General features: G+C 57.8%; 3 protein-coding genes across 5 annotated transcripts; all 3 read right to left on the bottom strand.

The window, feature by feature from the left end:
* Positions 1-224: 224 nt before the first annotated feature.
* On the bottom strand, positions 225-13,022 carry TBC1D25 (TBC1 domain family member 25). The gene is made up of 9 exons (XM_090060810.1): positions 12,792-13,022; positions 12,496-12,605; positions 12,087-12,241; positions 11,232-11,356; positions 10,913-11,101; positions 9,468-9,762; positions 7,804-8,090; positions 2,921-3,028; positions 225-390 (listed from the first exon to the last, which is right to left on the bottom strand). Exons 1-9 carry the CDS (start codon positions 13,005-13,007, stop codon positions 322-324), a joined length of 1,554 nt encoding a protein of 517 aa, XP_089916936.1. The 5' UTR covers positions 13,008-13,022; the 3' UTR covers positions 225-321.
* A 2,788-nt stretch (positions 13,023-15,810) lies between these two features.
* On the bottom strand, positions 15,811-19,726 carry EBP (EBP cholestenol delta-isomerase). Of its 2 annotated transcripts, none has more exons than XM_090060919.1 (5): positions 19,592-19,726; positions 18,344-18,671; positions 17,994-18,030; positions 17,186-17,316; positions 15,811-16,747 (listed from the first exon to the last, which is right to left on the bottom strand). In XM_090060919.1, exons 2-5 carry the CDS (start codon positions 18,645-18,647, stop codon positions 16,536-16,538), a joined length of 684 nt encoding a protein of 227 aa, XP_089917045.1. In that variant the 5' UTR covers positions 18,648-18,671; positions 19,592-19,726; the 3' UTR covers positions 15,811-16,535. The 2 variants fall into 2 exon arrangements, with proteins under 2 accessions (XP_089917045.1, XP_089917044.1); XM_090060918.1 differs by lacking the exon at positions 19,592-19,726 and adding an exon at positions 18,862-19,499.
* On the bottom strand, positions 19,716-22,695 carry TIMM17B (translocase of inner mitochondrial membrane 17B). Of its 2 annotated transcripts, none has more exons than XM_090060933.1 (6): positions 22,521-22,695; positions 21,474-21,573; positions 21,141-21,204; positions 20,418-20,525; positions 20,116-20,226; positions 19,716-19,855 (listed from the first exon to the last, which is right to left on the bottom strand). In XM_090060933.1, the coding sequence occupies exons 1-6, from the start codon at positions 22,544-22,546 to the stop codon at positions 19,767-19,769; spliced, it is 498 nt and encodes a 165-aa protein (XP_089917059.1). In that variant the 5' UTR covers positions 22,547-22,695; the 3' UTR covers positions 19,716-19,766. The 2 variants fall into 2 exon arrangements, with proteins under 2 accessions (XP_089917059.1, XP_089917058.1); XM_090060932.1 differs by having other exon boundaries at positions 20,397-20,525; positions 22,521-22,681.
* Positions 22,696-22,754: the final 59 nt, after the last annotated feature.

The raw sequence follows: 22,754 nt of genomic DNA, 5'->3' as shown, positions 1-22,754 counted from the left end.
GGAAAAGATGCAGCCAGCTCTAGGGAAAAACAGCTGAGTATAACAGGCCAAGGTATAGCTAGCTCCAGGGGGAAGCAGGAGTGGGGGGAATGGCTGGGTATAGCAGGCTAGGATTTACCCAGCTCTGGGGTGGGGGGAATGGCTGGATATAATGTGTTCAGCTCTAAGGGGGGAATGGGTAGGATGCCACCAGTTTGTTTGTTTGTTTGTTTGGGGGAGGGGGGGTAGCTGAGTGTAGCAGGCCAGGAAGGGGTTCGGGGGTGAGAGCAGGGAGGACTGGGAACCCAGATGCCTGGGTTCTCACTCACCCCGTGTCCTCGCTCAGGCCCAGGAAGGTCTGGATGACGAGGGGCAGCTTGTACTTGATGGTGTACAGGTAGCTTGACATGGCTGGGGTGAAACAGGGAGAAAAGATGCTTGGGTTACTTCCCAGCCCAGATACCTGGGTTCTCTAGAAGGGGCTCAGTGAAGGGAGAGGGACCCAGACACATGGGTTCCATGGGTAGGGTCTGGGTGAGGCGAGAAAGTCCTGGATGCCTGGGTTCTCTGGAAGGGGAGTGGTGAGAGCTGGGGGGGTCTGACAGCCAGGATGCCTGGGTTCTCTGGGTGAAGGCTAGGTGAGCGGCACTAAAGGACCTGGATGCCTGAGTTCTCCATGCAAAAGCTGAGCTGGGTGGAGGTCTCACAGCTGCCTGCGTACCTTACCTCCAAGGCTGTGCACGGAGACAACAACTGCAGCTAGAACCTTGCCCCCAGGGCCAAAGGCATAGAGCCCCAGCAGCTCATAGGCCCAGATACCTGGGGGAGGTTAGGGTTCAGGGGTTAGGGGGTCAAAGGTCAAAATCTGTCTCCCCTGCTTCCCCCAGACTCACCCATGATCCCAGCACAGGTCAGCAGTAGGTGTACGGAGTAGGACAACAAGACTGCAATGGAGACCAGCAGCACCCTGTTGGGGAGGGCTTTGGGACCCAGGTGTCCAGGTTCCTAACTTCAGCCTCACCCCCTCCTAGAGAACCCAGGCATTCAGGCTCCCAGACCCTTCCCCCACAGCCAGTGGCAAGGCATGCTGGGATATCAGTGGACTCTACCATCTGCCCAAGGCTTTGTTTGTGTTTCTTGGGGCAGTGACCCCTGGTGTTGTGGGCTTGCCTGGGCCCAGGCCCTGGTCCCACCCCTGCAACAGTACCCTGGTTCTGCTCCCAAGGCTGCAAGCTTCCCCCCCAGCTGTGTCCTGACTCCCAAGGCTGAGATTCCCCAGGAGCACCCTGACCCCACCCCCAGCTCATGTGAAGAGGACCAGCCCAGTGTTGCTCACGGCATAGGCCATGTCTACGATGCTACTACCCATGATGACATTGTTCAGGTTGAAGTCATCTGTGAAGAATGAGGCCTTCCCTTCTGCCTGGGTGGGCCAGAGTCAGAGGTGAAATGACAGAGAGCAGAGGTCAAAGGGGAGGAGGAAAACCAGGGCCCACAGATCAGAAGTCCAAAGGAAATCAGCAAAGTGGGGAGAAGATGGCGCTGCTCACTCAGGTCAAAGTCAGAGGGAAAAGGTTGCTGTCTCCCTTCCCCACTGGTCAAAAATTCAAGGGGAAGTCTAACAATGGGGATGAGAAGCTGCACCCTAGGTCAAAGGCCAGAGGTCAAGGGGTGGACAGGGGCAGGGATCACCCTCCACAATTTAAGGGGAAGTACAGGCATGGGGCTAAGAGGCCGCCCCCTACACCCTGGTCAAAGGGCGGAGGTCAGGGCTGAATGGGAGCAAGTGATCAAGTGCCCCTGAGATTGAAGGTTAAACAGAAACCATGGCAGTGGGTTAGGGAACCCCCTGTCCATTGAGGTCAAAGGGCAGAGGTCATTGAGTCACCTTCCCCAGAGGTCAAAGGTTATATGGAAACGGTGGTGGTGGTGGGAAAGGGCCACCCAGACAGACCAAGCGGCAGAGGTAAAAGTCAGAGGGCAAAGGCTGGGCTGACGGGGGAGGTCAAAGCAGAGGAGGGACTTGAACCCCTTGCAGGGTTGGGGCAGGAGTGAGTCCCAGACACCTGGGTCCCCACTTACCTCAGCAAAGAGGCTTGGCTTGGGGGCAATGCCAGGGGGCAGGAACCCTACACACTCCTCCCTGCAGGGTCATGGGGTCAACCAGCTGCCTGGAATCTCGGGGTGGGGGTGGATGGGGGACTGGAGGGGTCTGGACAACTTGATTCTCTGGGTATCTGGACTTCTGGGGTGGGGGTGGAGGGGCAGGAAAGCTGGGGAGAGGGAGAGAAGGGGGAGCTGGGATGCCTGGGTTCCCTGGGTCTCACCCGTGCTCCAGGCCATCATGGGGGTTGACCATACTGGGCTCCATGGCACTCTGCTCAACCCCGGACATAGCAGGAACCTGTCCCAGATGCCTGGGTTCCCTGAGTGCTCGTCACCTGCTAGGTTCACTATCACTTCTGGGAAGAGAGACAAAGGAGGTGGGGTGGGGACTTGGAGGCCTGGGTTCTCTGGGAGGGGTGTGGAGCTGGTGGTGAGAACAAGGGGACTGGGAGCCCAGACCCCTGGGTTCTTTGGGAAGGGAGCAGGGCTGGGGAGTGAGAGAAAAAGGAACCTGGGCATCTAGGGACCTGGCCTCAGGCATGGAGTGGGGGCCACTGGGAACATGTGGCCTTTGGGGTACAGGAAGTTTAACTCCTGCCATACCATGCCCTCCCCCCCACCTCAAGCCTGGTTTCTATGGGAAGGGGAAGTGGGGCTAGGACCTGGAAATCTGGACTTTTTGGGGAGGTGGGCAGCACCTGGACCACAAGTTCTTGGTAGGGGTATGGGCTAGAACCCCGCCACCTGGGTTATCTAGACCGGGAGAGGAGGTGAAACAGCTGGAAGCCTGTTCTTTGCCGGTGGGGGGGGGGGCAAGTCCCTCCCCCATACTCACCAGATTCTGACACAGGGTGGGGAGGAGGGCAGAGCCATCTACACACATAGTGGGAGACAAGTGGTATGAAGGTGGGGGGGAGGAGTGGCATCCTGACACCTGGGTTCTCTGTGGGGAGAGAAACATGACATACCCTAGTGTCCTGATACCCCCAATACCCTGAGTCCCCCCAACACTCTTAATACCCCCTAATACCTCAAATAATCCTCAATCCCCCCTCACGACCCCTAATACCCTTCGATAACCCCAATAACCCTTGCTAACTTCTCGGCCTTGACTACTGCCGTTAATTGGGGCAGGGTAAAGGCCCTGTGACCAGTGGTTCACCCCAATGAGGCCTGGGTCCTCTGGGAGTGAAAAGGCAACTGGGAGCCAGGATGCCTAGGTTCACACCCCGTCCCCCCAGCAACATCACCATACTCAGACACATCTGTCTCCTCTTTGCTTTATTCTGTGTTTCCATCACAACCACACCTATTTGCCTGGGTTCCCCAGACACCAGCATACAAGATGCTATGTACAAGACCCTGACCCCACCACCGAAGTGGCCAGGCACTGCCAGTCCAAATCAATAGTCCTCAGTAGAGCCCAGACACCTGGTTCTTTGGGAGGGGATGGGGAGGAGGCTGAGGGTGAAAGGTGGGAGAGCTGGAGCCCAGACACCTGGGTTCCATGCTCAGCTCTGGGGGGAAGATGCTCAGGTTGTCTCTTGTGTAAGCACAAGGTCTGAACATCAAATGCTCTAACCCCCGCCCCCAGGTGTCCAGGCTCCTAGCCCCACCTGCTCTTACCTCACAACACCCTCTCCCCCCAGAGAACCCAGGTGTCCAGGCTGTCAGCCCCCTGAACTGTGGGGGAACCCAAATGCTGGGCTCTCTCCTCAGTGCTGGCCCTGGCAGTGGACTAGTTCCCAGTTCACATGAGTCTGGTAGAAGTCAAGGCACCAGTTGATCACCCTGGTTGGTTGGTCCCAGATCTGTTGGGGGAGGGACTGGAGCTAGGGGAGATCTTGAGGATCCCAGAGACAACCTGTGATTAGATCCCAGGGTGGGTGAAGTCCATCCCACAGATCCTTATTTAGAAGGGATGTAATTAAGGCTGCTCAGGCCTGGAACTGGGACTGAATGGATCCTGCCAGGTAAAGGCAGGCACTCTACTTGTCCACATAGGATTCACTAAGTAGATCCTCAGGATCAGGGTGGGGTGGGGTGGTGCCATTACATCCTGCTGGTAGAGTGGAATGAGTCAATCCCATTGGTAAAATCAATCTATTTTGCAGATGTTGTTCAGTCCAGCAAAGGATCTGCTAGGGATCAAGTTGGGGCCTGGTGGAGAGCAAACCTCAATCAGTCTATAGAGACTGCTTGATGGGGACAGGTGAGCAAGCAACCAGAGGAATTGAGGTGAAACAGAACAGCAGATTCCAGTCAGTCTGTGGAAAATCTGCCTGATCTCTTGATCAACAGGACAGACGGCAAACAAAGCAACAGAAGAGCCCTTGTTTGCTGGTGGTGGGGGAAGAATCCAAGGCCAAACAGTTTGGTGGATTCCAGCTGGGGGAAAGGTGGATAGTTTCTAGATCACTTGACCCACAGGAGGGGGGAGCAAGGCATATGGAAATCCTGTAGGGGTGTAGAGGAGATCTAAAGCCAAACAGAGCAGATCCCAGTTGTTCTATAGTTAGCTCTAAAAACTTCAGGGTACACAGATTGGTGGATCCCATCAGCTCAATGGGTGGATCTTGCCATAATCACTCCATCCAGGGCAGGAGGGGAATCAAGGCAGTAAAAAATCCTATAGGAGTCAGAAGGGAATAGAATCTGAGACCAAACAGAGCAATGAATCCCAGTTGGCTCATGGAGAATCTGCCAAGATCTCTCAATTCATGAAGGTGGTGGTAAAACCCAAGGCCAAAAACAGGTGAGTGGAACCCAAGAAATCTGCCAAGATCACTGGAATCCATGGGGTGTGGGGGGGGAGGCAGCAGGGAAATCGATGCACAGGGAGATCCAGTGGTGGGGCAGAATCTTAAGCTAATCAAATGGGTGGATCCTACTGAGAACTCACCACCCAGAGTGGGAAGGGAAGAAGGCAGGTAGAGATTCCATGGGAAAGGAAGGGATCCAAGGCAAAACCAGAGGAGCTGATCATAGGCTGAACAGTTGGGTGGATCCCAGCTAGTCCACAGGGAACCCTCCAAGATGACTCAATGGCAGGGAAGGGGAAGATCTGGTGTGGGGATGGAATCCAAGGCCAAATACGTGAACAGATCCCAGTACATCAATGAAGAACCTGCCAAGATCACTTGGAGGATCTGCCCAGCTCAGTCCAGGCAGGAAACCAAGGCATAAAAGAGACCCCAGCTAGGACAATGGGATCCAAGGCCAAAACAGATAGATTCCAGCTGGTCTATGGAGAAACTGCCAAGATCACTCAATCCAGGGGAGGGAGAATTTGAGGCAGAGAGACGATCCTGTCTGTATATATGGGCAGAACCTGAGGCTGAAGAAGATGGGTGGGGATCTCAGCTGGTCCATGGGCCAATCACTGGGCCTCCCTGGGATCCCATAATGGGACCCTATGACAACAGGATTCAACAGAAAGATTTAGCACCAGGATGTAGAAAAGGGATCCAGTGGCAAAATCTGACACTAGGGGCCCAGCAATTGGATCCAGCAAAAGGACCCAGCAGCGGCACTCAGTAATTGGATCTGGTGATGAGCCCTCAGCCAAGGGGTCCAGCAGCAGGACCCTGTACTGGTATCTGAGATGATGCAATGGGATCAGACACAGGGATCCCGTGGTTGGATCTGGTGCTAGGCCCAGGCAACAGGATTAGGCGAGGGGAACCAGATAGGAAGATCTGCATGCAGGGATCCAGTAAGTTGATCCAGTGGTGGGATCCAGCATAGGTGCCTGGCAAACCACTTTCTGGGACCGTGAACTGACAATGGAATACAGTGATGGAACCTGGATTTAGGATCCAGAGACAATATCCAGCAAGTGGACCCAATGGCAGGATCCAGCAAGGAGACCAGGCAGCTGGAATCAAGTAAAAAGGATCCAGTAGGGGGACCTGGCAAGAGGATCCAATGGAACCCAGTGGCTGGGACATGGCTCTAGAATCTAGCAAAGGGATCAGGTGATATCTGATAGCAGGATCCAGTGCTAGAATCCAGCAAGGAGATCCAGCAATCTCTGGTTCTGAGATCTGGCAAGGGAAACAGGTGCTAGGATCCAGCCCCTGGTCAGGAGGGTGGGGGGGATTCAGCAGCTGCCTCATCAACCTCCTCAGAGTCCCACACTTCAGAGCGCAGGTAGTCAGCAAACAGGGCACGAGCACGGGGCAGTACACGGGTCAAACTGTGGCGCCGCACCAGGCGGTCGAAGTGGACGGCCACATCATCATAGTCCAGGTCACGTCGCAGGAGGCGCTCACGCTGCTCTAGCAACATGGCCACACACACAAAGAGCAGAAAGGGGTTGCCTCGGCCCAGCTCCTGTGGGGGGGGCAGAGGTGGGGCCAGGGCTGGAGGAGGGGCAGAGCAGAGCAGAGGGCGATTAGCAGCCATACTGTTTGGCAGGCAGGAGGAAGGGGTTACTGCAACCAAGGGGGAGACTGTGGATCCCCCCTGGAACTCCCTGGTGGGTGGGGAGGGGACTAGGGAGTGGGGAGGGTCAGTAAGAGGAGGGGAGGGGGATAGGGACCCCCCGCATATCTCCCTGGGGGGCTGGGAAGGGTCCAGGGTGGTCAACAGGCAGTGGAGAGGGGTCACTAGGGCTGGGGAACTCCCCTGGGTGGAAGGCTGGGGAGGGGTAGTAGGGGGAGGGGAGGAGGCTAAGGACTCCTCCCATGGCTTTTTCAGGGGTTGGGAGGAGGCTGGAGGTGGCAGTAGAAAGTCTGGGTGGGTCACCAGGGCTGGGGACCTGTCCCAGGGCTCCTTGATAGTTGGGGAGAGGCCTGGAGGGTTCAACCTGGTCAGCACAGGGGTCCCTGAGATAGGGAATGGGGCCACAGGATCCAGCATAGAGGTCCCCAAGGCAGGGAAGGGGGTTGGTGACCCCCCCTGGGGCTCCCCAGAGGGCTGAGAGGAGGCCAAGGGATTGGACTGGGAAAGCATAGGGGCCCCTGAGGTAGGGAAGGGGGGAGGGGAGTCCACTAGGCTCAATACAGGGGTCCCTGAGGCAGAGAAGGGACCTGCCCCCCTGCCTGGGAGCTGCCCGGAGGGCGAGGATAGGGCTGGGGGGTTGGGCCGAGTAAGCTTAGGAGTACCCAAGACAGGGAAGGAGGCCAGGAGCTCTGACAGGCTCAACACAGGGGACCCTGAAGCAGGTAAGGGGGCCACTGCAACCCCCTGGAGCTCTGGCGTGGGGGTCCGCATGTCCACCTGGCCCAGTGAGGGGGCTGACACTGATCTGGGTATGGGCATCACCCCCTCATCACCCCCCTGCCTCGCACTGTAATACCCCAGCCCTACCCTCACCACCTCCTCCCCTGGCACATGAGATCCCCCACCCCCTTGTTCCCCCATCACCAGCCCCACAGGACCCTCCCGGATCCCCTCATCCCCTCCTTCCCCCCCTACTGGTCCAGCAGGCTGAGCATAGTGGTCCCCAAAGCAGGAAAGGGGGCCAGCAACCCTGCCTGGGTGCCCTTTAACCCCCCTACCTCCCTCCCGCCCACCTCCTGGCTGCCTATAGCACCCACCAAACCCCCTTCCCCCTCCCACCCCTTTCCCCTCCTCTTCCTCTTCTCCTCCTCCACCCACTGGTCGCAGCATATGCCGTCCCCGGACTCCCAGCCCCCTGCCACCCTCCAGTGGGGGACCCTCTAACTCCACCTCCTTCTCAGGGGGGTCAGGGGGCAGGGAGCTCCAGAGCACCTCAAGGACCCGCAGGGCATCCTCAAAGGCAAATTCCCGCTTGAGCTCAAGCAAGAGCCAGCGGTAGCAGAAGAAGAGGTCGTCAGCACCACGGGCAGCCAGGTAGGCATGGAAAGTGGGGTCCAGGTGGCGCAGAAGCAGCCGCAGGTGGGCAAACTTGAGGCCCAGGGCCCGGCCGTCGGGGAGGAAGTTCCCTTCCAGGCGCTTCATGAGGCCGCAGAAGCACACATAGGCTTGAGCCTCATCATCCAGGACAGCCAGAAGTGGGGATGCCAAGTCGCTCATGCCTGACCACAGAAATCAGAGAGATGCAGAGCTAAAAAGGACTTTCACAGATCAGAGAAGTTGGGTTGGAAGGTACCTCAAGAGATCACTTCTAATCCAACCTCCTACCTGAGCCAAGATCAGCCCTGTCCAAACCATCCCAGAAACATCCACCATCACCAAGTTAGTCATAGAAAAATAAAACTAGGAAAAACCTACAAAAGTCATAGAATCACGAGAAGTGGGAATGGAAGGGACCTCCAGAGGTCACCTCTAGTCCAACCCCTGGCCTCAAGCAGGATCAGCGCTGTCTGAACCATCCCAGATACATTTATTATCATAGAGTAGAGGTGGGCAATTATTTGGGCCCATGAGCCACACAGGGAGTTTTGGGGAGCTGTTGTGGGCCAGATCAGCACCCCACCACCATAACAACTCACCAAACCTCGCTATGTGGGATGGGACTGCAGGCGGGTAGGTGGGAAGCTAGTGTGAGTGGGTGGCAGCTGCAGCAGCGTCAGCTCAGCCAGGGTCCCCATCACCACCAGTTCCACCTCTGGGCTGTCCTTCTATTCCAAGGAAGGGCTGGATCTGTTAGTGTAGGCTGTGCAGAAGGTGCTGCTGGGCATAGGGAAAAAAATGGAACCTTCTGGCTGGTGCAGTTGTGGTGTGGGCTCAGTGCAGCAGCAGGAAAAGGCCAGGCAGCAGGGAGGGGGAGACAGCTTCCAAGTCCTGTTTTTTTCCCTGCACCCAGCAGCAGCTGCCACTCATTATGGCCAGGGTGGGCAGGTGGGTGCTGCAGGAACCCCAACCCCTGGCAAAGGGTGGGCTGGGGCTGTGCACTCAGCTTGGGCCCTGCTCACATGGTTCCTGGCTGTTGTCCATGGGGCAGTGGCAGGTGGCAGCAGTAGCAGGAAGGAGCTACTGCTGCTGTTGGGGCTGCCAGGAAGTGGAGTCCAGCCACAGAGCTGCTGCAGCCCCACTACACTCCTGGATGTGGCAGGATGTGCCATGGGCCGGACAGGGCCTGGGCCAGGTGGGACTGAGGGACCCTCTGCAGAGCTCCTCTGAGGGCTGTATTTTGCCTACCCATGAGCCATAGAGAACTGGGGCTAGAAAAGACCTACAGAGATGACAATTATAATCAGTCATAGAAAAACTGTCCTCAGAGGTCCCCAATACTGCCAGCCCACTCCTGACCTGCCCCACAACCTCAGCTGCCACCTCTCTAGAGTTTTCTAATACCCCCCTCAGCTCCCTCTGACCTGTCCCAGAAACTTCAGCTCCTGCCCCTGGAGTCCCCTAATACCCTGACCCTACCCCAACCAGTCTCAGCCCAGTCACAACCCTGTACCAGAAAAGGGCAAAAGCAACTAGCAAAGCCCAAGAGCTTTGGATACCTTGGCAGTAGGAGACACGGGGATGTGCCAGAGCATAGGTGACCAGCAGGTCCTCCAAAGCCCGGAGGCGGGGGCCATCATCAGGGCCAGCATAGTACGGCTGAGCCCGATCGGTACGGGCCACATCCTTGGCCACAGCAGCACGCACAAAGGCGGCATCCTCAGGGCCTGGCGCCCGACCTGGTGCTGCCTGCTTGAGCACCTCGTACTCCCGGGCCTTGTGGCGCACGTAGGCCAGGCGCTGTGGCGCTGTCAGCCCGACTGGGTATACGTTCAGCAGGTGGCGCCACACGACCTAAGGCAGGAAGTGAGGGAATTGAGGGAGCAGTCCCAGGCCCCCAGATTCTACCCAGAAGCCTCTGCTCCACCCTCCCCTTGACCAAGGGCCAAGACACCCCTATCCCAGAATCCTCTGCTCTCTCCTCCCAGCCATCCTGACCCATCCCACAAACCTCAGCTCCTACCCTACAGAGCCTCCCAGTACCCACACCTCTATCCCAAAATCCTTTGTTCCCTTCCCCAAGCCTCTCTGGATGCTCCAGAGTGGCCTGATACCCCCGGCCCTCAGCTTCTTCCCTTGCTGTCCCCAGAGGCCCCTGATACCTTTGGTCCAGTCCTGACCTGTCCCAGAAGCCTCAGCTTTCTTGCCCCAGCTCTCTCCAGGCATGCCCAGAGCCCCGGCCCTCACCCCTCCAAATATATCAACGTACTCCAAACCCCCTTACCCTTTCCCAGATTCTGCTACCCTTCCTGCCCTCCCTGACCTTCTTTGGCCATTCTGGGTTTCCCACCTCCCCCACCCAGGGGACTCCAGCACCCCCTGTCCAGCCAAACAGCATCCCTATTGCCCCCTCTGCAGCTCAGGGAACCCCAGCATCCTTTCCCTGACCAAAGCCAGCACTGCCCCCAGCATCCCTCCAGTCCCTTCCCCCAGCCCAAGGGACCCTGGTGACTCCAGCCCATCCCCTCAGGGCAACCTGGCACCTCCTGTCCCATTCCTCCCCTACCACCACCCAAGGACCCCAGCTTCCTGCCCTTCCCCCTACCCAGGAGCCCTCAGCATCCCTCCTGCCCCGCACCCCCAAGGGACTGTGGCTTCCTGCCTCTCCTCCTCTCACAAGCCCAGTGCCCCCCAGCATCCTTCTTGCTCCCCCATCCCACCATAGCCCAGGGGATCCAGGCATCCTTCCCCCCCAGCATCTCTTCTACCCTCCCAGGGGAATCTAGTTCCCTCCTATTCCCCACCCCCAAGGGGCACCTCCAGCAGCCTCCCAGAGACCCAATATGCCCCACACAAGCCCAGCAGGCTCCAGCATTCCTCTGTCCCCAAAGACCAGGGGACCCTGGTGCCTCCTGTCCCCCTCAGAGAAACTGGTAACCCTCCAGCACCCCTCAAGGGGCCCCAGCATGTCCCCCCAGACCAGGGGGCCCCCGTGCCCAGGCACCTTGCGCAGCGAGGGCTCAACACCACCATGGTAGACGCGCAGCCGCAGGTCCTCAGGCCGGGCCAGGCACCCATCAGGGCTCAGCAGTGCATGGAACTCAGCCTCATTCAGGGGCGGTGCTGGGGCTGGTGTCTCCTCACCCCCTGTCCAGCTCAGTGCCTGCTGTACCCGCCACAGTGTGCGCCCCACCTAGGGAACCATGACTTCTAGATTCTTTCTACCCACCTTCCACACCCACAGAGCCCCCACAGAAGCAGGGCTGGCAGCTCTAGCCCCACCCCATGGGGGAGGAGCCCTACCAAGCCCCACCCCGACCCACCTGGGAGAGGATGGCTTGGGTGAGAGGCAGGGCAGCAGCTGCCAGTGACCTGCGCTCCCCAGGCAATGGCTCTGAGCCCACCACATCCTTGGGGCTGATGATGTCCCAGTCCTCCAGCAGGGGGCCTGTGGGGGGGTGGGGGGTGAGCTTGGAAGCCTGGGTTGTCTGTGAGGGGAGGGGAGGCTGAAGGGTGAAAGCAAAGGGGCTCAGAGTCTAGACACCTGTGTTCTCTACTGGAAAAGAGGGGAGGCTGGAAGCCTAGTTGGAAGCTAAGGCTCCCTCCTAGCTCTGAGACAAAGGGGTTTAGGAGTCCAACCAGCTGTGTTCTCTCTATGGCTGATAAGAAACGTGAGTGCAGAAGAATGGGGTACTTGGACTTCTGGGTTCTCTGCATGCTGGGGTTTTCTTCCAGTTCTGAGTGAAAAGCAGAGTCTTGGGGATTAGGAGCCTGGACATGTGGGTTTTCTGGGTGGGGATTGGGGGCTGGGTGTAAGAACAGGAGACACTGGGGGCCTGGACACCTAGGTTCTCCCCCAAGCTCTGAATGGATGGTGGGGCCTGGAGAGTCAGGAGCCTGGGTGGCTGGGTTCTCTCCTCCAGCCTGGGCAGTAGGGGAGGGGAGTGCTGGGTGCCCAGACACCTGGGTTTTTGCCCAGCTCTGAGAAGCAAGTGAGGTGGGTTGGGGGAGCAAGGCAGGGGATTGGAAACCCAGACCCCTGGGTTCTTCTGCAGGTCTGAGACCCAGACCTGGTCTCTCCTCCAGTTTGGACAGAAGAATGGGGCCTGGGAAAGGAGTCAGAAGTTTGGATGTCTGGTTCTCCCACTGCCTAGGTTGGAGGGAGGGGGTACACTCACTGTCCTCAGCAGTGCGGATGTCAACCCGGAGCTGCAGGTGGGGACAGGAGGCTCCAGCAAAGGCCACACCCAGGTCCCCGTCTGACAGCAGCGGGAACCAGGTGTCCTGACCCTGTCGGTCTCGGCCCATGTAGCTGATACCAAAGCTCTTTTTCCTGCCAGGAAGAGAAGAAACAGCATCAAGACATACAAAACAAGTGTCTAGGCTCCCAGCCCCTACTGATCCCACCCTTCAGCACCCCCTCCCCCCAGGAGCCCAGGTGTTTGGGCACCCAGTCTCCCCTGCTGTGACCCCTCCCAGCCCCCACTCCCCTCCCAAAGAACCCAGGTATCTGGGCTCCTAGCACCCTGCTACTCTCACCCCTCCACCCCACTCCCCTACTGTAGGAACCAGGTATCTGGACCGCACCCGCCGAGATCGAAGGCACGAACTAGGATGTGCTGCAGGACATCAAACGACGTGATCTGAGGGTCAATGGCGAAGGAGCGGAACTCGGGTGGCAGCAGTCCCTCACACTTCTGTGACAGGATAAAGGACTAGGAACCCAGGTGTCCAGGCTCCCAGCCCCGCCTGCTCTCACCCCCCAGGGAACCCAGGCATCCGAGCTCTCAGCCCTCAACCAACATAAGCCCCCTCCCCTCATCAAAAAACCCAGACATCTACTCTGCCCCTTGGCTTGACCTTGAGCTTCCCCCCCACCTCACCTTGACACGCACGCGCACCACCTCGTGTTCGTCCTCGGTGCCCCCCTGGGACCCTCCCACACCCGGAGCCGCCATTGCAGCCCCGCCCCCTACTTCTGGCCTCGCCTGCCGGTAGCTGACGTCATCGCCAGCTGCTGCACTGCTCTGGCGTCCCTCCCAAGAGCCGCCGGCGCCGGTGCCGGCCACAACATCCGGAGCAAGCCGGAAGCGCGTCATGGAGAGGGAGAGGATATGGGACTACTCTGGGTAGAGACGGCTAGGACTCAGGGAAAACTTCCGGAATGGGTTGTGAAAAGCCGGAAGTACATAACGGTAGGGGCCTGCTGTCCAGAGGCTCCGGATAATGTGGGGAGGAAACAAGGAGGCATCCACTTCCTGGGTCAATCGCATGTTTTGGGATGCGGAAGTGGGTCATAAGGATAGAAAGGGAAGCGGACGTGGCTCTGGGGAGGCTGAAATGGAACTAGTAGTGGTTCTAGTAGGCGGAAAAGCCTGTGGGAGGACTTACGGGTGTGGACGCACCCATCCTAGACAGGGTTAGGGGATTTGGTGAGTATTGAAGGGACAAATTCCATCCCCTTCACCTCCCATTGACTGGGCTTTTCCCAGCAAGAAGTGCCTCTGGGGGAATGGGAGGGAAGGGGACCGCTTCCGAGAGAACCGGAATAGAGTTAGCAATGTGGACGTACCTACAGTAGGAGCCCTCTCCGGAAGTGTGTTGGGGAGGGGAGGGAAGATGGCGGAAGTAACGTTTCCACACATCCCAGTCTTAACATCTTCGCCTGGGCAGTTTTTGTTTTTAAAAAAATATATCAGCACATATTTGGTATTGTGCTTTGTTCAGTTTTTCCCGGTACTTCCTGGCTTGCCCTAGCAAGGAGCTGCTTAGGGCTCAAGGGAGAGATTGGACATGGGGGCATGTAGGACCAGGCCCAGAGGCTGCATGCAGATAGGTCTTTGCTCAGCAGGGGTTGGAGGGCCATGGTTTGGCAACTGTCTGGGTGCATGTGGCATGGGGTGTGTGGGGTGGAGGGCTGCGTGCATGGGTGTCCGTTTCAGGGGACAGGTGGAGGTGGGGCTGCAGCATGGCAGGGGAGGCACCTGCCTGTCCCCAAGGGGGCTACAAGTTTGGGAGTGAGGAGCACCAGCAGGGCTGTGGGGACCATGGGTTAGGAGCATGGGGAATAGGCAATGCCAGGGTGCTGTTGGTGACACTGGACATAACCCTGGGTAACTCAGAGGGATGGAAGACCACGAGTGTCGAGGAAGTCCTTCTGCTCCAGGCTCAGAAGAGCCAAAGCCCCCCCTTGCCCAACCTTTGCAACCCTTTCTCTCTGGCGCCTGCAAATCTCCTGTCCTTCTGGAAAGCAGGTGAGCTAAAACTGTTATCTGTGGAATGCAAGGGCACCGCTCGGAGAGAGAATGGAGGAGGGAAAGGGGGGCTAGTGGGTGGAAAAATCACTGACAGTGAAACTGACCGGGGTATAAAGATCTCGCTGTTGCAGGGTTAGGTGTGCAGGATTTGAGACAATACAGTCTCCCTGTGCCTTTTACTTGAGCTCAAATAAACTCTGTCTGCTTCTCCCCCAGTGTGTTTATTTGGCGCGACGCACACCGGGCAACGAACCCAATTGTTGCCTCCCTTGGGCACCTTGTGCCGGCAACAGTGCCACAGGTCAGGAGTGAGGGGGTATCAGCAGGGACAAGGGGGCTGGGGCTTGGGAGTGAGGGGCAGGGTATAGGCATATTGTTACCTCCCTCCCCCCAGCTATAGTACCTGCTCCCCTCCCTGACCTATTTCCACTTTCAAGAAAAAAGAGGACACCTGATAGCCAATGGAAAGGGAATGGCCAGAAGTGATTTCAAGTGATGAGGAAACAAAAGGGTGGGACAAAAACAGTCCGTTAGGGCAGAACTACCCGTAGTGTGGGTGAGACTTCAGAGTCCTACAGACCCTGCCTCTATCCCACTGCCAAGACTACAGACCTACTAAAAACATACATTTTGTGAAATACAGCATTGTCCAAGAAATCTGTGGAAAAAAAAACTGAACTTACTGAAAATAGGGACTCCTGGCCTTGTGGCCGTTGTGCATTGTGGGAAGCTAAAAGACAGCTGCCATCACTGAGAGCCCAAGATGGCTGCTACCCCTGCCTTAAAACCCTCACAACCACTCAGCAGCAAGGGGCAGGACCAACAGGGCTGTTCAGCTAATCGGTCTGCAAACGTGCAGCTGACCCCACAATCTCCTGAAGTTGGCTGGCTGCCTACTAGAGTACCCTACTCATTATGGGCAGGTGGTACCTCCCAAGTCAGGGGAGTACTTGGCCCCCCCACCCCCACCCCCAGTCAGAGACTGGCTGGGCAGGGGGTGTCTTACCTGCAGCCAACTGTGCCAACCTGGATGTGCCAGCGGTGCTTCTCCTGGCATCCCCACTCCCTGGCCGGTGCTCTCAGGGGAAACACCAGCACTTCTGTCTGGCCCACCTGCCTGTCACTTAAGCAGGGAACACTGGCTGCCAGGGGGTGTACCAGCACTCAGGGGGTGCATGTGCACCCCCTACACACCAGCACTACTACTTATGATGTTCCTCTTGGCCCACAATGCATTGGGCAGGGCACACCCTTCCCAGCTACTGCTGGATCTCAGTTAAGTCATCTACCTGCTCACATCACTTGAATCTGGCCAAGGTGATGTCATTGCTGTAGTTGAACCAATGGTCAGATGACTACATCCTTAATGTAGCTGAACCAAAGCTATGACATCATTAGCTCTGGACGCAGGTCCAGGCAATGGCACACTGAGGCCAAAATTGGGTCAAGGGCCAGACTGTGACCTTAAACATGTTGCTCCGGGCATGTTCATCCTGCAGATCCGGCCTTGTGGACAGGGGGTAGAGGGATTCTTCTCCCGCACCGCAAATGGACCCCAACACTGGGCAGGACTTGGAGCCCACAGATACAGCTAGGGGCTGCATCGGGTTTCCACACTAGGGCCCAAAAACACACAAGAGGCCAGTGAGGCTAGAAAACACCTTTATTCAAAATAACCTCCCCACTCACACCACTCTAATCCAAATAGCCCCAGAGCTGCAGAGAGAACCCAGGAATACCCCCTTGAGATTAAAGAGCTGTGGCTAAAAGTTTGGTGGCCTCTTCCCTTAACCCCAAGCAGGAAATAGAACACAGGTGTCTAGCTCCCCCCACCACCAGGTGTAGGGAAAGAACCTGTACCATCCTAGCTCTTCCTTCCCTGAGGATGGAACCTAGGCACCTTAGTGTGTTCCCCCTGCCCCAACCTGATCTGAGGAGAGAACCCAGGCTTTCTGATTTACTCCCTCCCAGTGTGGGAAAAGAACCCAGACATCTGGCTCCTCCCTACTGCTCTAGGACTGGAACCAGATGTTCAGCCCGCCCCTTCCCAAGCAGAAACCCAGGTGTCCTAGCTCACCCATCCTGACCTGAGAACCAAATCCAGGTGTCAGGACAGGAACACTGTCTAATCTGGAGAAAGAACTCAGGCATCTTAACTCCCCCCCTCTGATGCAGAGAAGGAACCCAGTTGTCCAGGCTCCCCCCGCTTTTTGAAGAAATCCAAACATTCTGCAAATGTAGGGACAGAAATCTCGGAAAGTACTCACACAGCTGGGCTCCCCCTCCTGAGCTAGGGATGGAGCCCAGGTGTCTAGGCTCCCCCCACCCCATCTGCAGGAGGAACCTAGGCATCTGGGCCCATCCCACCAATCACTGGGCCTTGCCCATGGGGGTGTCAAGGGCACGCTGCGCAGTGCAGAGATGGTGCCAGGCATCACAGATCAGGGCTGCAGGCACAACAATCCACAGCCCATTGAGGAAGACAAAGTAGAACCAGAAGTACAGAGGGTGCCCTGCAGGCGTGTGGGCCAGCCCTGCCCGTAGCTCCGTCAGGAAGTACAACACAACCCCATACAGCTGGCCTGGGGAGGGGGAGAGGGAAAGAGAGTGTGGGACCTAGGTGTCTGGATGTCCAGATCCCCCTTCCCCACCCCTTTCTGCTCCAACTCATCACTTGTTCCTCCTGGAGAACCCGAGCACCCGGGCTCTCAATGCCCCCAGGTCCAAAACCCAAGCCAGCCCTGACTCCCCTCCCACATAACCCAGACACCCAGTATCCTTCAATTCTAAACAATCAAGTCCTGCTCCCCTTGAGAGAACCCAGGCATCCAGGTTCCTAGGCACCTGCTCTAAACCACCAAACAACCCCGGTGTCTGGGTTCCTAGATCCCAGCCTCCTCTGTTCCAACCCACCATCCTCTAGTCACCTCCCAGAGAACCCAGGTGTCCAGGATCCCAGACGTCCTGCTCTCACCCCACAACCCCCTCCCATGCAGGGAACCCAGGTATCCAGGCCTCACCCATGGAGACAACAAGCTGTAGCAGGAAGCGACCAGGCCGGTGCTGCAGGAAGGCCTCCAGCGTGGCCAGGCTGAGTGGGCCCCAGGCCACAGCTGTCACTGTCTCCACACACACTGTAAAATCATCCCCACTGTGGGGAGAAAGGGGTTAACTGGGGCCCTTTCTCATCACCTCCAAGCTGTGCTCCTGGAAACCCCAATCCCTCTCTTCTATTGTTCCCACCCTGCTCCATTAAGCTCCACTTTCTTGTCCCCTTGAGCTGGGACACTCCAAGCCCCACCTCTTTTTTCTCCAACTCCTGCCCCTTCCCCTCTAAGCCCCAAACCTTCCAGGCCCCACCCTTTCTTCCCCTGTCCTGCCCCTCCCCTGCAAACCCTGCTTTTCTTCGAGACCTACCCCCTTTTGAAAGCCCTACCCATCCCTTCAAATCTCACCCACTTTCTCTCCACATCCAGCACCTTGAGCCCTACCCCTTCCCCCAAGCTCCACACCTTCTCTGCCAGTCCCACCCCGTGAACCGCCCCCCTTCCCCAAGTCAGGACCCTTATGCCCCAATCCTCCTCTGCAGCTTGAGCCCCCCCCCCCAACTTAAAGCCCCAGCACATAGCACAGCAGGGGGGTGGGGAAAACTGGTGCTCTTAGAGGTGGCCCAGGAAGTGGGGGTTACGCTAGGATCCCAGATTCCTGGGTCATGTTCTCAGCTCCAAGCCTCCAACCCCACTTTTCTCCCAAAGAGCCCAGGTATCTGGGTGCCCAGGACCCAGCCCCTCCCCTTTCAGAAGCCTGGTGTCTGGCCCTGGCACTCACATGACATATCTGCTGTCGCCCTTAGCATACTCCTTCCCTGAGGGAAAACAAGGCAAAAATCAGGCAGTTTTGGGGTGGAACCCAGGTATCAGGGCACCCCCCAATGCCCCCAGCTGTGTAACAGGTGGCCGAGTCCATCCTCAACCCTCCCCAGGCATGGAACCCAGGTGTCTGGGACACCCCAGCCCCCAACATGGATCCCTGGTATCCAGGCTCTCCCAGGCATAGAACTGAAGCATCTGGATGCTCCCAACGCTACCCTTCCCAAGCCTGCCCCAAGCACAGCACCCAAGCCTCCAAGCCCCCTCCAACCCTCTCCAGGCACAGAGCCCAGGCCTCCAGGCACTCACAGAGCTGGGAGAGGAAGGCCTGGTCCCCAGGCAGGCCGTTGTGGAAGAAGCTGAACCAGCCCTCGACCACCAGGTGGATGAAGGCGCAGATAGCGAACCAGCACAGCGCCAGGCGCCGCCAAGGCCCCTTCTGTGGGCCACAGGCCCTGCCACTGACCAGCCACGTGAGGGCTGCTAGGGAGCCGGCAGCCCCAAAGATGAATGCCACGCTATGCCAGGCTGGGCGCTCGTTGGGCAAAAAGCCAGGCACCGTCAGCCCCCGCGGCCAGTAGGGGTGCAGTGGGAGCGAGACCTCGGGTGCCATGGACTGGAGAAAACAGAGCTTCACCTGTGAGGGAAGAAAAAGAAGGTGGGGTTGGCATGGGTGGCCTGATGGGCAAAGGGACCTGGACACCTGGGTTCTATGCCTGAGGGGCTGGCAGGAAACCAGGTGTCTGGGTGCCCAGCTTCACAGGAAGGAGGCGGAGGCCAGGGACACCCCACGCCTGGGCCACCCGCCACTCCTGCTCGCCACGCACCTGCCAGCACACCACTCTCCACTCAAGCCCTAGGAGGCAACTGAACCATGCGCACTTGAAGCCCCAGCCTGACTAATAGCAGAGTCCGTGGGCAGCAACGCAAGGCCACTGTAGCCAATAGCTACAGGAGGCAGCCAAACATCTAATTTAGCCTGTCCCTCCTTGTCAGCCAATGGGAACACGGACCCCAGACCAAGCCCGGGAGCTTAAGCCAGGGTGGCTGCTGGTTGGCTGTGGTGGTTGCTGAGGCCATGTGGGCTCAGGGGTGGGGCCACAGAATGAGCCAGTGCCTGGCTAGGGGCGGGACCTGCATCAGGAAGACTTGAGGCAATTTGGATGGCAGGGGGGCAGGCCCTAGCTAAGAAAGGCGTACGGCCATTGGCTATCAGGACCACTGCTCCCCTCCTCCCATGATGCTGCAGCGTCATTGGCTGGGACAGGCCCAGCCAAAGCCTCTAGCCAATAGGATATAGGGAGATTCAGCCATGGCTAAGACATAGAAAGCCTGGAACCAGAGTCCTGGAGCCGGGGGGGGCTAATGCCCAAAGCCCCTGGGCTGCAGCCGTTGCTCCACCCCAGAAGCAGCTGGATCTTGACTAGGAAACGTGCCCTGCCCTGGCCCCAGCCCGCCCCTCCCCTCCCCACAGCCCCAAATGAACCCAACACAGTTGTAAGAATCTCTCTCTATTCAACCACTGTAAAAACCTCTTTAAATATAAATGACCCCCACCCCACCCCCAGAAATGGGGTAATGCTGAGATCAGGATGGTGCCCCCTGGCCTGGGGCGGCAGGGGAGGGGCTGCATCCCTTTCCCCAGCCCTTCATGCACAAGCCAGAAAGGGCAGAGCCAGTCTATGGGCATGGGGCAAGCAGCCCCTCTTCTTCTCAGGATGCCAGAAAGGGTTCACTGGTACTGCCTGTAGCCTGGGTAGCCAGCTGAGGTGGAACCATCCTTGGGGGACAGTTGGCTTGGGTCCTCTGCAAAGGGATTGGCTGAGAAAACAGGATATGGAGTTTAGGTGGCCCATTCCAGTAGTGCTCCCCATCCCAACCCACAGACCTCCCAGTGATGCACTTCACTCTCAACCTATAGGCCCCAATCACCCAGAACTTCCCCTGACTCTTGACCTGTAGCCCCCACTTTCTGTCCCTTACTTCTAACCCACAATCCCCTCATCCCAGTAATGCACCTCACTCAGAACATGCAGGCCCCATCACCCTGACCCTAACCCTAACTCTCCCCAACTCCTTACGGTTCTGGAACTGCTGGGCTGTGTAGCGTGTAAGCAGGATGCCAACGCCCTCAATGAGGGCCAGGAGAATGCCACCCATCATGGCTGAGCCCATCATGGCCAGAGGGCCACCTGCAGGAGGAGGGAGAGCACCATGAACTGGAGAACAAATGGGGCTACAAGTCAGGAATGAAGGGCACTGTGGGGCACTTTAAGCAGCTGCTTTTTCCCCCCAGAAGTGTCTGTATTTCTTCCTAGGGAAAGGGGAGGGGCCATGAGGCAGGGTTGAGTCCATCACTCACTGCGGGATGCGAGGACAGCACCTGTGAGGGCCCCACTGGTGATGGAGTTCCAGGGATCCTCTTTGCCCCGCACCTGCACCAGTCCACAGTCGATGGTAGAGAACAGGCCACCCCACACTGCAAAGCTGCCTGGGTTTGGGAGAGGGAGTGGGCAGACCATGCCCCAACTAACAAGATTCACTTCTCATTGCCCCCAGCTCCCCCTCTTCCCTTGACTGTGTCCTTTAGCCCCACTCCTACTACTGGCTCTGCCTGTAATGATACCAGAGCCTGGTGGTGCAGGTGGGCCTGGGGTCATTTCCTCAGCCCTGCCTCCCACCACTAGGCCCTGCCCCAATGTTGCCCAGCCCAGCCAACCCATCCCAAGGCCACATCCCTGAATTTCCTTGCCCCTAAGGTCCTGTCCCCCAGCCACAACCCACACCACCAGACCCCACCTTCCTACACTCAGGCCCTCCCCTCATATTTACCTGGCCCCACCTGCTTCCCCCAGGGCCCCTCCCTCAGCCCCAACCCCCACTGTCAAGCCCTGCCCTAAACGTTTCCCAGGCCTGTTCCCACCACTAGACTCTGCCCCAATGTCCTCCAGTCCCACTCCTAATTGCCAGGACCCCAGCCCCTCAAATTCCCTGGCCCCACAACTAGGTCCTGCCTTCTCACCACCAGGCTCTGTCTCTCAATTGCCCTACCTCACCCCCACAGCAAGGCCCTGCTTCCTGTGCCCCACCAAATCCCGCAACTTACCTCCGATCTGGGGGGCTCGGACCCGTACAGCATTGACACTGCCCCGAAGTCGGTGTTGAACACCCTGCATTGGAATGGGGATGGTGTGGAGGAGGGAAGGGGGTTGTGAAGTGCACAGGACATGTTATGGTCAGCTGTGATTCCTGCCTTTCCCTCTGCCCCCACCCCCAAGAACTCTGTCCTCCACCCCCCTGAATCTGTGTGAGGGTGGGACAAAAATGGAGAGGAGCTTTCAAGGGTAAAAGGAGCAGAGCAGGACCATGCAGAGGGCAGAGCTTGAGGGGATAAAATGAGGGTAGGTGGGGCCAGAGGCCAGGAGGCGGGACCACTCACCATAGGGGCATTGCGGAAGCCCTTGATGGCCTGGAAGACACCACCACCAAGGATACCCATGGTGAAGGCACCGCCGCAGTCATCCACAATGCGCCAGGGGCTGCAAGACAAGGTGGAATGGGGTTTGGGAGTGAGTTGGGAACAGCCCCCCTTCCCACCAACTTGGCCGGCAGTGGAATATCTCACCCATAGAACCCAATAGGGTGGGTGATAACAACCGGCCATTAATGTGGGTGGGCATGTAGTGGGTTAGCTGTCAAAAACTAGCCCTGCCTTAGCCCCCAATGGCCTCACCTACCCCAGTGGATGAGAGCTACAAAGTGGCTAGGATTATGGGTGTGTCAGGAGTGAAGAGCCATCACCCTCACCTCTACACAAAATGGACTGGTCCTCCCATAGACACCCCAAGGGAGGGAGATACCAAGTGCCTAGGAACGGGAATGTGTGAGTGCAGGGGGCAGACAAATAACAGCCACAGCCACAATGGCCTCTCCCAGCCATGGAACATGGGGTGAGTGGTATTAAGTACCAAAAATGGGGTAGGTACCTGCAGGAAGTCAGATGTCAGGAACAGCCACCCCCTGCAACACCCGCCCTCCCATTACACGATACCTCCAGCCCCGTTAAGGGGCCGGAAATGGGAAAGGAAATAATTTCAAAGGAAGGGGCGCAGTCAGATGTCCAGAGCCACCCACGGCACCTAGCAATACACTAGCCTAATCATAGAACCTAGCGGGGTACGAGGTACCAAGTGGCCAGGAGCGGGGCGGAGGAAGAGGAGAATTGAACTTATTGCTTAATATTACATGACAAAAGCAGATATCTCCGACCCAGCCCCATTCCCAAACACGGAATAGCCCAAACTGACCCGGGTCGGCGGGCGGAAGTAGAAAGCGATAGTTTCCCTCCACTCCACAATTACGAATGGATTCGTCCGTTCTCTCCCACCCCCCAAACGGCGAAATGGACGCGGGGGCCCCTAGAAGAAGCCTAGGGCAAATCCACTGACCCGCTGCCCTCCTCCTCCCGCCCGCCCGCCGCAGTTACCAGGGCTCCCGGGTGTATTCTTCCATCGCGCCAGGCAGCGGCCTCACGGGTCACGTTACAAAGGAGAGACAAAACTACTTCTTTTCCCAAATCCGATCTTAATCCCATAGAGGCGGGGCGCTACGGGTCCCTATTGATTCACGTGGAAAGGGCAGGTGGCAGAGACAAACACCGGCTCTGATTGGCCAGGAGCGGCACCAGCTTCGTCGCGTGACAACGGGAATGTTGGGGGTT

The sequence above is a fragment of the Crocodylus siamensis genome, chromosome 8 (genome assembly GCF_052110815.1).
Source record: "Crocodylus siamensis isolate JL-2025a chromosome 8, ASM5211081v1, whole genome shotgun sequence".
Taxonomy (NCBI): Eukaryota; Metazoa; Chordata; order Crocodylia; family Crocodylidae; genus Crocodylus; species Crocodylus siamensis.
This window is presented reverse-complemented; position numbering and strand designations above follow the sequence as displayed.

Excerpts from the sequence above, each read along its gene's own strand:
- TBC1D25 (XM_090060810.1), bottom strand. The coding sequence starts at position 13,007 with ATGACGCGCTTCCGGCTTGCTCCGGATGTTGTGGCCGGCACCGGCGCC. Across the intron at positions 12,606-12,791 it reads TGGTGCGCGTGCGTGTCAAG|AAGTGTGAGGGACTGCTGCC; the intron begins GTGAGGTGGGGG and ends ATCCTGTCACAG. Across the intron at positions 12,242-12,495 it reads CGTGCCTTCGATCTCGGCGG|GAAAAAGAGCTTTGGTATCA; the intron begins GTGCGGTCCAGA and ends TCTTCCTGGCAG.
- EBP (XM_090060919.1), bottom strand. The coding sequence starts at position 18,647 with ATGGCACCCGAGGTCTCGCTCCCACTGCACCCCTACTGGCCGCGGGGG. Across the intron at positions 18,031-18,343 it reads GGCCTTCCTCTCCCAGCTCT|GGAAGGAGTATGCTAAGGGC; the intron begins GTGAGTGCCTGG and ends GTTTTCCCTCAG. Across the intron at positions 17,317-17,993 it reads GGCGACAGCAGATATGTCAT|TGGGGATGATTTTACAGTGT; the intron begins GTGAGTGCCAGG and ends TTCTCCCCACAG.
- TIMM17B (XM_090060932.1), bottom strand. The coding sequence starts at position 22,546 with ATGGAAGAATACACCCGGGAGCCCTG. Across the intron at positions 20,526-21,140 it reads CCGAGCCCCCCAGATCGGAG|GCAGCTTTGCAGTGTGGGGT; the intron begins GTAAGTTGCGGG and ends TCCCAAACCCAG. Across the intron at positions 19,856-20,115 it reads AGCCCAGCAGTTCCAGAACC|CCAATCCCTTTGCAGAGGAC; the intron begins GTAAGGAGTTGG and ends CTGTTTTCTCAG.